The sequence below is a fragment of the Scomber japonicus genome, chromosome 9, assembly GCF_027409825.1.
Source record: "Scomber japonicus isolate fScoJap1 chromosome 9, fScoJap1.pri, whole genome shotgun sequence".
Taxonomy (NCBI): Eukaryota; Metazoa; Chordata; class Actinopteri; order Scombriformes; family Scombridae; genus Scomber; species Scomber japonicus.
In genome coordinates this window covers 3,129,334-3,142,754 of record NC_070586.1, presented here as the reverse complement: position 1 = coordinate 3,142,754, position 13,421 = coordinate 3,129,334, and the positions used below count along the sequence as shown (strand labels likewise).

Genomic DNA, 13,421 nt, shown 5'->3' with positions numbered 1-13,421 from the left:
TCAGTGTGAATTGTGCCAATCCAAGAAGCAGTTTCTCTTAGAGGTGAGGCACAGAGGGACCTGGCACTTCATGCAGTATAAAGGCGTCTTCACCCTTTTGCTGCCAGCATCGTGGCACCTTTTGCAGTACCTCCTGGATTGGGTGCCATCGTCTCCATAGTATGCAGGCATGCAGGTTGTTGCTGGTGTTGGTGATGAAGGTGGAGATGATGGTGAGGCTTTGGCAAACTCAAGCATCTCTGCAGCAAGCTTCTCCCTGAAGCGCTTTTGGGTGAGGGGCTTTTTCATGTCGGGATTCTTCTTTTTGTACAGTTCCTTATAGAGAATGAAGCTGTTGACCACAGCAATGTCCATAAAATGATAGAAGAAGGTCTTATACCATTTCATAGTTTTGTGATGCACAGTGTAGTAGCCAATCAAAGCATCAGAAACATCCACACCACCCATGTTGTGATTATAGTCAAGAATGGGATCAGGAATGGGCACATTCGTGATTTTCCACTCACCATTTTCCTTCACTCTCCTCTTCACAGTTTGCCCACTGAATACTTTGTGCACAGTGGATACAACGGACACTTCACGTGTGTCCATCCATTTTATGAATAACAGTTTATTTTGGCGGATCCACCGCATATCTCCCCTTTTTGCATTTTTTGGCAGGTCATTGTGTGTGGTCTTTGGAAAGCTAGTTAGGTTTTTTCTGATTGTCCCACATGCACCGGTGTTTTGTCTGGACAATTCCTCAAAGAGGGCAGGGCTAGAGTAGAAGTTGTCAACAAACAGTGTGTACCCTCGACCAAGAAGAGGGAATGACATAAGGTTCATGACTGATGTGTAGCTCAGACCTTGTCCTGGAATGTGCATTTGTGTCTTCCCTTCATAGACAAAAAAATTCCATGTGTAAGCTGTTAAGGAGTCTGCAAGGACAAATAACTTGTACCCCCACTTTATGGGCTTTGCCTTCATGTACTGCTTCATACTTATACGAGCCTTAGATGCCACCATCCTTTCATCAATGGCAATGTTCCGATAAGGCTGGAATAGTGCTTGGCAGGCATTGACAATATCAGTGTACAGGGGCTTGATCCTGAACAGCCTGTCATACCCTGCAGTGTTCCTTTTGCGGTCGTTTTCTTCGTCTTCTGCTGGGTCGCTCATGTGCAGGGACCATAAAATACATTCAAATCGATCTCTTGACATAGTATTAGCAGGGAATCTGAAGTGGTATGGCCATTCCTTCCTCCAGTAGTCTCCCCTGTCATGCACTTTTACAAGCCCTGTGAAGATGATGATGGACAGGAAAATGTAAAAATCACTGACTGTCAGACGTTTCCAAACAAACTTCAATCCAGCCTTCAGTCTCTTGGCAGCATTTGCGTTAGTATTTGTGATGATGGTGCGGACAACAGGGGTGCTAAAAAACAGCTGGAAAAGGGAAAGGGGAGACCATGAGGCGGTGGTGTCAAATGTGGGGCCTGGCTGCCTGACGGGCATGAACCTGAGAGGGTCTGGTCTCTGATCACTCTCTTCTCTGTTATGCCACCTTTCTTCTCCATCTTCTCTCACTCTCACAGGCACAACTCGACAGCGCTTCATTGGAGTTGCTGGTGTGTAGTCTTCGTCCTCAACGTAGTCATCATCATCATCATCATCATCGTCATCCTCATCATCATAATCATCATCATTATAATCATCATCATCATCATCATCATCATCATCCTCCATGTCCTCATCTTCACTTTGGAAATAAGACACAGAAGAAGAAAGTCAGGATTTTTCTGGCCTATAGTTTTGAAGTTATAACTCAAAACGTAAAGGTAACAATATATGAATATAGTGATTTATATTGAGGTCATAATAGTAATCAGAAACTGCAAAATATTATAGCATGTTATTTTGAGTGACATGCCTTGTGAATGGTCTAAATCTTGCCTATAAACATTTGTTGTCATACAATAAACATAAAGTATAATATAAAGTTTACATACTGCTGAGTTGGGATCGACTCCAACACAGGAAGCTGAGGAACAGTTGCAGACTTGCGTGGAGACTTGCCTCGCTTCAACAGAAAGGGGGGAGCAGCCATTGATGTTGATGGCCCAACATCAGGCTTCTTCTCATCATCATCATCTTTGATTTTACTTTGGAAACATGACAGAGGAAGAAAAAAAGTCGGAATTGAAACAAATTCAGTCACTGACAGAAATTCTGTCTGCTATTGCCGATGTACAACAAATACTATGGCAAGAAGAGTGACAGCTGGAATCAGACAAGAACAGGTCTGAATGGTTTTCAATTCAGTGGTATCAGTCTGTCGACTCCAGCGATATTAACAATGCAGTGAAGGACTACTTTGCAGAAAAAAGATCCCTGTTGAAAAGCTGGTGTCTGTAACAATTGACGGAGCACCTGCTATGACAGGACCCAGACTTTACACAAGCAGACTGTTCAGTGAAATTACACAATGTAGAATATACGATGGTGAGTTTTCACTATATTAAATGTTACACCAGGAATAAACAAGTAATTGATGATGTAAAGAATACTTACTCTTTCATCAACGTGTCTTGGACGAGGCAATCCTTGCCGTTGATGTCAGGTTCAGATTGAATCGGATCATTGTAGTCTGATTCAGAATCAATGGGGATTTCGGCAGACTGCACTCTCACAGGCATAACTCGACGGCGCTTCATTGGAGTTGCTGGTGTGTAGTCTTCGTCGTCAACGTAGTCATCATCATCATCATCCATGTCCTCATCTTCACTTTGGAAACAAGACACAGAAGAAGAAATTCAGGATTTGAACACAAATGTATTCATTTTCTGTCCTATAGTTTTGAAGTTGTAACTCAAAACGTAAAGGTAACAATATATGAATATAGTGATTTATATTGAGGTCATAATAGTAATCAGAAACAGCAAAATATTATAGCATGTTATTTTGAGTGACATGCCTTGTGAATGGTCTAAATCTTGCCTATAAACATTTGTTGTCATACAATAAACATAAAGTATAATATAAAGTTTACATACTGCTGAGTTGGGATCGACTCCAATATGGGAAGCTGAGGAACAGTTGCAGACTTGCGTGGAGACTTGCGTGGAGACTTGCTTCGCTTCAACAGAAAGGGGGGAGCAGCCACTGATGTTGATGGCCCAACATCAGGCTTCTCCTCATCATCATCATCTTTGATTTTACTTTGGAAACATGACAGAGGAAGAAAAAAAGTCGGAATTGAAACAAACAGATTCAGTGAAATCACACAACGCAGAATATACGATGGTGAGTTTTCAATATATTAAATGTTACACCAGGAATAAACAAGTAATTGATAATGTAAAGAATACTTACTCTTTCATCAACGTGTCTTGGACAAGGCAATCCTTGCCGTTGATGTCAGGTTCAGGTTGAATCGGGTCATCGTAGTTTGATTCAGAAAGGGGGGGAGCAGCCATTGATGTTGATAGCCCAACATCAGGCTTCTCCTCATCATCATCATCTTTGATTTTACTTTGGAAACATGACAGAGGAAGAAACGAAGTCGGAATTGAAACAAATTCAGTCACTGACAGAAATTTTGTCTGCTATTGCCGATGTACAACTTGGTGCAAATACTATGGCAAGAAGAGTGACAGCTGGAATCAGACAAGAACAGGTCTGAATGGTTTTCAATTCAGTGGTATCAGTCTGTCGACTCCAGCGATAGTAACAATGCAGTGAAGGACTACTTTGCAGAAAAAAGATCCCTGTTGAAAAGCTGGTGTCTGTAACAATTGACGGAGCACCTGCTATGACAGGACCCAGACTTTACACAAGCAGACTGTTCAGTGAAATTACACAACGCAGAATATACGATGGTGAGTTTTCACTATATTAAATGTTACACCAGGAATAAACAAGTAATTGATGATGTAAAGAATACTTACTCTTTCATCAACGTGTCTTGGGCGAGGCAATCCTTGCCATTGATGTCAGGTTCAGGTTGAGTCAGGTCTGATTCAGAATTAATGGGGATTTCGGCAGACCCGCTGTCTTTAGTCACAAGTTCCAGTACTTCTGATACAGTGGAAATGTGTTTTTTCTCTTCTGACATGGTTTTTGTCCAAAACAAACAATGTTTTGAAGTAAAAACGTTGTTCTCGTTGCTCTCACTCCGCTCTACTCTGCGCAGTGCTGTAACGGTTCGCCCATCTAATGAAAGTACAATACAACGATTCGGTCACTAGATGGAGACAAAGACCGTGTGTTCACATTAAAAACAACATGCAGGCTGACTGTTATTCATCCTCCATATTCCATGTAAATAAATAGAAAATGGCTTGAATCGATTAAAAATGATCTAGACACATCAGAGTAGCTGTTACTATTAATGTTATGTGATCAGACAACTTTTAACCAGAAAAACAGCGAAGGTAAGGCTTCATTGTGGTTGTAAATTTACAATGGGAGGTTTGTTTTGATTTTTCTTTGACGGTTTATTCAGTGAGTTTTGGTCGGACAGTGAAGGGAGTTACACTGCTGGAATCTGTGAAATCTCAGTATTTATTAGACGTGTAGTTTGTGTGGATATCATGAATTTAAAGATAGGAGGACCGCTGTGACTGCGGGCATGCACATGCTTAGATAGAAGACGCTACTTACTACTCACACAGTCAAGTCCTGTTTGTTAGCGTCGTTTAAACGTAAATAACGCAATTAAAATTCATCACAACTCTATACATGCACTCAAGCTAATAAGCTTTAACAAAGAGGAGCAACGAGGACACGATGCTGCAGCTTTCTTTCTCAAATTCTTCTTCTTCAAATTTGATTGGCGGTTTTGCAGACCAGCTTAGAGGCGCTTTACTGCCATCTACCGGCCTGGAGTGTAGAACATTAAATTAGTAGAAAACAAAACAAAACAAAACAAACAAACAAACTCTCAGATTCTTGCTATTAACCCTGTTTCTTTCTTTCAGATATTTAATTAAGTTATAGACATCCTTTGTTGTACTTCAAAGAATATTCCTCACAGTGAAACTTTTGTTATCTTTCTTTAATACTTCACTAATTAGTAGGGGTGTAAAACATGAAAACATTGATCATCATCCTAAAACACGCCTTTATTTTGAAAATCCAGCCTATGCACCCACCTCCCAACAAAATGCAGGCATCTATCATCAAATACTTCAGTTCAGACAGACTATAAACCTTTAGAAATGTGTTGCTACTGCTCGTCTTTTGGACAAAGTGAGAAGCAATAATCCTGATTTAATGTACGAAAATAGAAACTTAATGTTCTTTCAGTCTTTTCTTTTATAGGAGCTGAACATTTTAAAGCTCATTATATCAAAATGTGGCACTTTATAGCAAACAGGAGATTTATTTTTATTATGAATGGATTAATATTCTCGTGGACATTGTCTGAAAACACTTAATACACATATGGAATAAAACACAAAACACTGCTGGGATGAAGATTAAAAATGTATTATCATACAATAAGTAGACAGAACAGACACAGAGTGACATCAGCTTGTCTTAATGAGCAAACTACAAACCTCATCTATTGTAGTTTCTGAAGGAACAAAGAAATGATCTATGATTGGTCAAACATATCAGCTTATATGATTACAGCCAGTGGAAACCTCAAGACATACATCTGTATACATGTATATGTTACACAAGACACAGGAAAGAGCTCCAAGTCATATATGACTCTGAACACCTTACCATGTTCGGCTCGTCCCCAAACCCAGAGCTTCTATGTAATTTGGACGTGAACCAAAATGAGTAGAGAGCAGTGAGCCTCTAAACAATAAAACTACATTCCTCTCTAACATACACAGTTACAAGACCTGACTTGTATTAAAATAATAAACCAACCATTTGATCTTTTATTGCTTTCACACCTACCCCCCCCCCCCCCCCACACACACACACACCCACCCCCCCCACACACCCACCCATAAGCAACAAAAATAATGAAAACAGTCATTATGAACAACTAAAACACATCAAATGCTCATAAGAATATACAGGATGCAACTTATTATCTTTTTTTAGCGTGAAATACTACATACTATTTAAGGTATTCATGTTTTCAGTTCTACATTCAATTCCGTCTTGTGTAGCTGTAAAGGAGTCATTGTTCTAACAATAAACACACCTGAGAGCAGTTGTGGAGTTTACCATAACAGCTGAAGGTTTGTTTTAGTCCTCATTATCTCTCAGTGTGATTCTGCTTGATGAATATGAGCCCATGCTCAGAGTCTGACTTATAACACCTGTTTTCACTCTTAACATAACAAATCTATAAAGTGCTGACTTCAGCTAAATCCAGAGATAACTATTCAGATTTTAGTCAGTAAAGAGACTTAAGTGAAGACGACAAAATCCAGATCCAGACTCCAGATGGATCATCAGGATCCAGCTGATCCTCTCTCAACACTCCTGGAAGTTCACTCTCACTCTGACAGAGATCATCACCATCTGATGAGAGAAGAAGAAAGAACAGAGGAGATAAATGAGTGTTTAGTGAGACTCACTTCATCAGCTGTCAGTCAGTGATGCAGCACATCCAGTATAAAGAGCAGCAGGGACTTCAGTCCTGTTCAGACCAGAAGTGGAACAGCTGTGCAGCGTAGCTTGCTTCCTTTCAGCTCTCATGTTAACGTGTTGGAGTGAACACACTGAGCTCCAAGCTCACACACCTGCACACACTTTTACTATCAAGTGTGTTTCCTCTGCAGATTTCACTCAAGTACACAGAGGAAATAAAGTGCTGAGAGTCATGAACACATCATTACTTCAGGAAATACTGGATCCTTGCTTTGATACTGACTGTGTTTAATACTAAACTGCTGAAACCAGCACAGACTGACTCCAACTCTCTACTGACCTCAGAGTCTCCAGTCTGCAGTCTGGACTCTGCTGAAGATCAGTCAGCTCCTTCACGTCTGAATCCTGCAGGTCATTTTCTCTCAGATCAAGCTCTCTCAGATGGGAGGAGTTGGCCTTCAGAGCTGAGGCCAGAGAAGCACAGCTGATCTCTGACAACTTGCCGCCCATCAATCTGAATAAAGAAAAAAATTAAGTCAGTTTAGAAAACAAAGAACATGTTTGAAATAATTAAATGTTTCTCTGATCAAAGCTGAAGAGCTGACTAACTTTGAACAGTAAAAACATGAAAATATGGAAACAAATTAACTTCATGGATGTAAGTTAAGTACGAACATAAATTACGTTCAGTTGTTCATTTTAATATCAACAATACTAACAGTCAGTGAACTGACCTCACAGTCTCCAGTCTGCAGTCTGGACTCTTCAGAAAACCACACAGCATCTTCACTCCTGAATCTTTCAGGGAGTAGTTTCTACTTAGATCCAGATCTCTCAGATGGGAGGGGTTGGACTTCAGAGCTGAGGCCAGAGTAGCATAGCTGGACTTTGAGAACAAGCAGCGCCTCAAACTGAATAAAGAATAAATGAAGTCAGTTTAGAAAACAAAGTTCATGTTTGAAATGATGAAATGTTTCATAATCTGTTCAGAGCTGAAGAAGATTTAAATGTAGAAGTTTAGAAAATGTAAACTCCAAACAGCTGAACCCAACAGGATGCAGGTTAAAAACTGTCAAATACAAACAGTGAAAAACAGATTTTAACATTTCAGACACATATTCATGTCAACACCTGACTGAGTGTGTTTGTGTAATACGTTCAGTTGAAGCTAATATGAGGCTTTGACAGTCTGGTAGACTCACACTTGATTTATGTGACTCAAAGTTTCAGAATATTTTTGCACACAATTCAGCAAATCCTGAAAATGTATGAACCAAACATTTTCAGGATTTGAATTGAATATATAGAAAAAACAATAAGTGAACTGACCTCAGAGACTTCAGTCTACAATTTGGACTCTCCAGTCCAGCAGACAGACGCTCCACTAAGGAATCAGACAGGATGTTTCCACTCAGGTCCAGATCTGTCAGATGAGGGTTGGACTTCAGAGCTGAGGCCACAACGTCACAGTGAGTCTCTGAGAGTCCACAGTTTGAAAGTCTGAAATGACACATATAATACAACATATGTTATCATGAAAGAGGACTATTTTAACTACAATAATAATGTTATATTATTTATATTTGAAGAACTAAACTACTAATATACACTGCTTTATAATGTTAATCACATCTGGACTTACTGAGCCTTTCTACAGTTCCTCATTGCTGGGATCAGTCTCAGTCGTCCCTCCTCTGATGTGTTGTACTTTTCCAGGTCCAACTCATCCAGAACCTCCTCTGACATCTGCAGCATGTAGGCCAGAGCTGAGCAGTGGATCTCAGAGAGTTCCTTCTCTGATCTGTTCTCTGACTTCAGGAACTCTTGGATCTCCTGATGTACTGAGCGGTCGTTCATCTCCATCAAACAGTGGAAGATGTTGATGCCTCTGTCAGGAGAGATATCCTCACTGTTCATCTCTTTCAGGTTGTTGATGACTCTCTGGATGGTTTCTGGACTGTTGTCTGTCTGACCCAGCAGGCCTCCTAAGACATTCTGGTTGGACTCCAGAGAGAGGCCATGAAGGAAGCGGACAAACAGGTCCAGGTGGCCATTTTTACTTTGGAGAGATTTCTCCATGACTCCTTTCAGAAAGTCATCTAGAGATGAGTGACTGTAGTCTTCTCCAAGGAAGTCCTTCAGTACCTTTGTGTTGCTGGTCGTGTAACAGTGGTACACGTAGACTGCAGCCAGAAACTCCTGAACGCTCAGATGAACAAAGCTGTAGACTGTTTTCTGGAAGATCACACTCTCTGTTTTGAGGATCTGTGTACAAACTCCTGATAACACAGCGGCCTCTGTGACATCAAGACCACACTGCTCCAGGTCTTCTTGGTAGAACATGATGTTTCCTTTCTCCAGTTGTTCAATCGCCAGCCTCCCCAGCTTCAGAAGAAGGTTCCTGTCAGCCTCCGTCAGCTCCTGTGGACTCGTCTCATGTCCCTCATCATACTTGTTCTTCTTCCTCTTTGTCTGAACCAGCAGGAAGTGTGAGTACATGTCAGTCAGGGTCTTGGGCAGCTCTCCTCTCTGGTCTGTAGTCAACATGTGGTCCAGAACTGTAGCAGTGATCCAGCAGAAGACTGGGATGTGACACATGATGTGGAGGCTCCTGGATGTCTTGATGTGTGAGATGATTCTGCTGGACTGCTCTTCATCACTGAATCTCCTCCTGAAGTACTCCTCCTTCTGGGCGTCAGTGAAGCCTCGTACTTCTGTTGCCCTGTCCACACATGAAGGAGGGCTCTGACTGATCTGATGTTCATCTAAAACCTCCCGCAGACCACTTTCTGCTGAAAGAGAAGAAAAAAGGTAGAATTAAATGTTAATGTTCAGTAGGATAGAGGAGGTAGATTCCTGTTTTCAGAGATGATGACATCAGCAGACAGATCTTCAGTCTTACTTTGTACAGTGCTGGTCTGACTGTCTGTCTGCAGTCCAGGTCTGGTTCTGGATCTTTCTGCACACTGGGGCCAGGAGGAGTCTCCTGATGAAGCAGACTGGTCCCAGTACGAGGCTCTGAGATTTAACACATTCAATTTGAAAATTAAATAATATTTGCTACAATCACAGGAGTTCATCAGTAATTAGACAACAATGTGCCAGCAAAGGCAGAGAAGAAGAAGAAGACTGTAAGCTAGTAAACATGATTGTAAACAATGCAGGATTTTAAATAGATGTTTGATGAGGAGGGAAGTGGATTCAACACATTAGTTAGACCACAAGGAGACACACAATGTGTTTTGGTAAGTAAGTCAATGATAACATGACTTTAGTCTGTTAACAAGAAAACTGCACAGGCTCCTTTAAGATACTCTGAGCCATTAAAAGTCATGTTAAACATCAGACTCAGTTTCCTCTGCTGCAGTGGTCAGTCTGCAGTGATAAATCAGCTGCAGCAGGCTGTTTCTATACATTTACATGACCTCCTCCCATATTTAGTGTCTTTGAACAGGAACACGTTAAGACACAGTCTGTATTACATGAGACCAAACATTGTACCTGCTGCTGCAGTCCTTTAGTAAATAAGGACAGACACAGTTTGACTTGTTAGTAAATCCTTAGTAAATATCACCCTGGGTTACCTGCTGCTACTTTACATTTATTGACTGGAAAAACAAACAGCAATAGCAGCCCTGTCTCTGTCTCTGGTTAACATGAACATGAAGATCTGTTGGAGATTACAGCTGAATGGAAGCTACTTCATTATTTCTTTCCTTCATATCTACACTACAACCTTCATGAAAGCGTCTCACTGAATCATCTTCAGGTCAGGACCACCCTACCCACCCTGCACGACATCTACAGCACACACTGCAGAAATAAAGCTAAATAAATTGAGAAGGACTCCACACTCCCCCAGAACCATAAGTTCAGGCTGCTGAGGTCAGGAGGAAACCTCTGCAGCCTAAAGACAAGAACAGAGAGACTGAGCAGAAGCTTTCTTCCCCATGCAGTCACAATACTGAACAGCAATAAATGAGTCACTCACTGCACCTTCAACTCTAAACATACATGTTGTTGATCCCTGAACTGTGTCATTATCTTTATTAACATTTTTTCATTCATTAATTGTTAATCACCTATAAACTAATCTATGACCGTCAAAGTGTACATATTGTATTGTACGCTTTGTGTCCGTGACCAATAAAGAACTTGAACTCTTATTAGTATTATTCATCATAATGAATGCAGTCAATGCTCAAACAACAAAAACATCACAGAATGATATAAGAATAGTGTTAATAATGTAGGTTAAACTAGGTTAAATGACATTAAACTGAATCATCTTCAGGTCAGTTTACAGTAGAAACAGTCTCTTACTTTGTGTCTGAGGGTCCAGGTTCATTACTGAAGACTAGAGGAGGATCTTTAGACCGGTCACTCTTCATAGACGGACAGCTGGATATTACAGACTCTGCTCCGTCCTCCTCTTCCTCCTCTTTCTTCATCTTCTGGAGTCTGAGAGGTAAACCAGTAACACTGGAGACACACACACATACACAGTATAATAAACCCAGTCCTGCCTCTCAACTTAGTAGCAGCTTATTAGTTGACATGACTTTAACTACAACCATGTGTGTTTTCTAGTCATGACAAAGAGTAACTTTGACTCTGGTTTAAATCCAACAAACAGACTTCAGATAAACATGTGTGTGCTTCTTAACTGTGACTTCTCTCTATTTAGAGCTCAGCAGTGAGTCACGTGACATCGCTGTGAGGACGCACAAACCAGGAAAACAACAACAGGAAACAACGTTTAACACCTCAAACTCTGTCATTTCACATTTAATCAACTAAACAATGAATGTGATCAATAATCATCAGATTGATCAATAATGACAGTAATCATTATTTACAGTCCTGATATTAACACTCACCTGCCTCACACTGTTTTCCTCCTTCTGTTCTGATGCCTGTGAAATGGATCTTGCATGGACTTTCATCTTTACTTCTTATCTGTCTGCTCCTCCCTCCATTTTTATAAGAGGTCATATTTGTGTGTGTGTGTGTGTGTGTGTGTGTGTGTGTGTGTGTGTTGTGATTTTGATCAGGATAAAATGACTGACTGCTAATAAAGTGTCAGAAAACAATAAATGTGGCTCCTTGTTCACTGATTGGTGTAATATGTTCTCATGTATGAGTATGTTTTACGTCATACTGGATGTTAAACAACTGAAATCCATAAAGATCATTGTGTATTTCAGTGATTCCACTTTAAAGTGGCCCTACTACTGTGTATGCCACTTGTCTAAGTAATTACTTTTAAGTTTAATTAGTCACTTATTTATATGATTTTATTAAATCATATAAAGCAGCAGAGCAAAAGGGCACAAGGATAACGCAGGTAACAAACAGGAAGTCACATGGAGTGTGTGGTACGAAAGCATGGCTGTACAAACAAGAAATAGACTGCAAACATAAAACAGACAATAATAAACTAGATAGACAGAAAAGACGGTTTCAGGTAAAAAATATTTTAATAAAATAATTTTACAGATCAGTGTTTAATCAAAACTGGACAAAGAAACATTCACCTGAGTATAAAATACAGTAAATATAAAACTGATGCAGATAAATGAAGGTCATGGTAATAAACATAAATCAATAAAGTAATCATATGTAAATGATGACATTGTGCTGTAAGTACACGGTGAAAACAGATACTAAACTTATTCAATTATATCACTAAATAACATCATGAAGTCCATGTGGGATTAAAGGAAACAACACAAATCATTTAAACAACTAATGTGCTTCTGAAAATTCACAACTCTGATTAGTTTTAATGTTTAAAGCTTCTGTTTATTCAATACTGTCATTATTTTATTAACAGCTGTCATTCTTTAGATGATTAATATATTTACTGATAGTTAACGTATCAGACACGTTTTGAGAAGCTAGAACAGAGGTGTCAAACACATTTTCATTCAAGGGCCACATACAGTCCAATTTGATCTGATGTGGGCTGGATCATTAAAAAGAAGGAAGGAAGGAAGGAAGGAAGGAAGGAAGGAAGGAAGGAAGGAAGGAAGGAAGGACAGACAGTGAAGGATGGACAGACAGACGGAAGGAAAGGAAAGAAGGAAGGAAGAACAGAAGGAAGAAAGGGAGGAAGGACAGATGTAAGGAAGGACAGAAGGAAGAAAGGAAAAAGGGAAGGTAGGAAGGAAGGACAAGAACACAGGATGGCACAGGTGGGCCAGATCACACCCCTTGGCGGGCCGAACATGGCCCCCGGGCCACATGTTTGACACCCCTGAGCTAGAATATTCTACAAAGATCAACTTCTAACTTCGTCCGCCTTCAGCTACGTGGCAACACAATCTAAAGTCTCTGATTGGTTGTTTCTTACAGTGATGCATTCTGGGACTTGTAGTCTGAAAACAGAACAATGCATGACTTCATAAAGAGTTTTAGTCATAAATCTTTAAAGGAGGAAAATAATAATTGGCTCATTTGGAAAATATGTATGTTCATCTACTTCTGTGAGAAACATCTTATAAAAAATTAAATTATTGTTTAAAATATTGAAATATGAAAGACTTTAACTGGACTAAAACTAACTCAGATTAACATGGAAATTGAAACGTTAATAAATTAGTGTGTGTGTGTGTGTGTGTGTGTGTGTGTGCGTGTGCATGTGTGTGTGTGTGTATTATGTAGAAAACTAATAAAACAATAACGTCTGGAAATCTGAAAATGTGGAAATATTAAATATACACACAACACTGTTTTCCTGAATTTGGCAACACGTCCTGTGATCTGTGCTCATTCCTGTGCATTAATCCGACATCATGTAATATTAAAACATTTATCTGTAAACTATAGATAATAAATAACTGATGATTTTTATTAGTTAGAAGGTTTTGGGGTTTTTT

At 39.9% G+C, this 13,421-nt stretch overlaps 1 protein-coding gene across 1 annotated transcript; it reads right to left on the bottom strand.

Annotated features, from left to right (window-relative positions):
* Positions 1-4,093, bottom strand: LOC128364287 (piggyBac transposable element-derived protein 4-like). Its single transcript, XM_053324826.1, has 6 exons — positions 3,927-4,093; positions 3,352-3,510; positions 3,033-3,197; positions 2,551-2,763; positions 1,985-2,141; positions 1-1,425 (listed from the first exon to the last, which is right to left on the bottom strand). The coding sequence occupies exons 1-6, from the start codon at positions 4,091-4,093 to the stop codon at positions 1-3; spliced, it is 2,286 nt and encodes a 761-aa protein (XP_053180801.1).
* Between the last annotated feature and the right edge of the window lie 9,328 nt (positions 4,094-13,421).

Excerpts from the sequence above, each read along its gene's own strand:
- LOC128364287 (XM_053324826.1), bottom strand. The coding sequence starts at position 4,093 with ATGTCAGAAGAGAAAAAACACATTTCCACTGTATCAGAAGTACTGGAA. Across the intron at positions 3,198-3,351 it reads CAAGACACGTTGATGAAAGA|TAAAATCAAAGATGATGATG; the intron begins GTAAGTATTCTT and ends ATGTTTCCAAAG. Across the intron at positions 1,426-1,984 it reads CGATCCCAACTCAGCAGTAT|CTGTTTTTTAGCACCCCTGT; the intron begins GTAAACTTTATA and ends TCCCTTTTCCAG.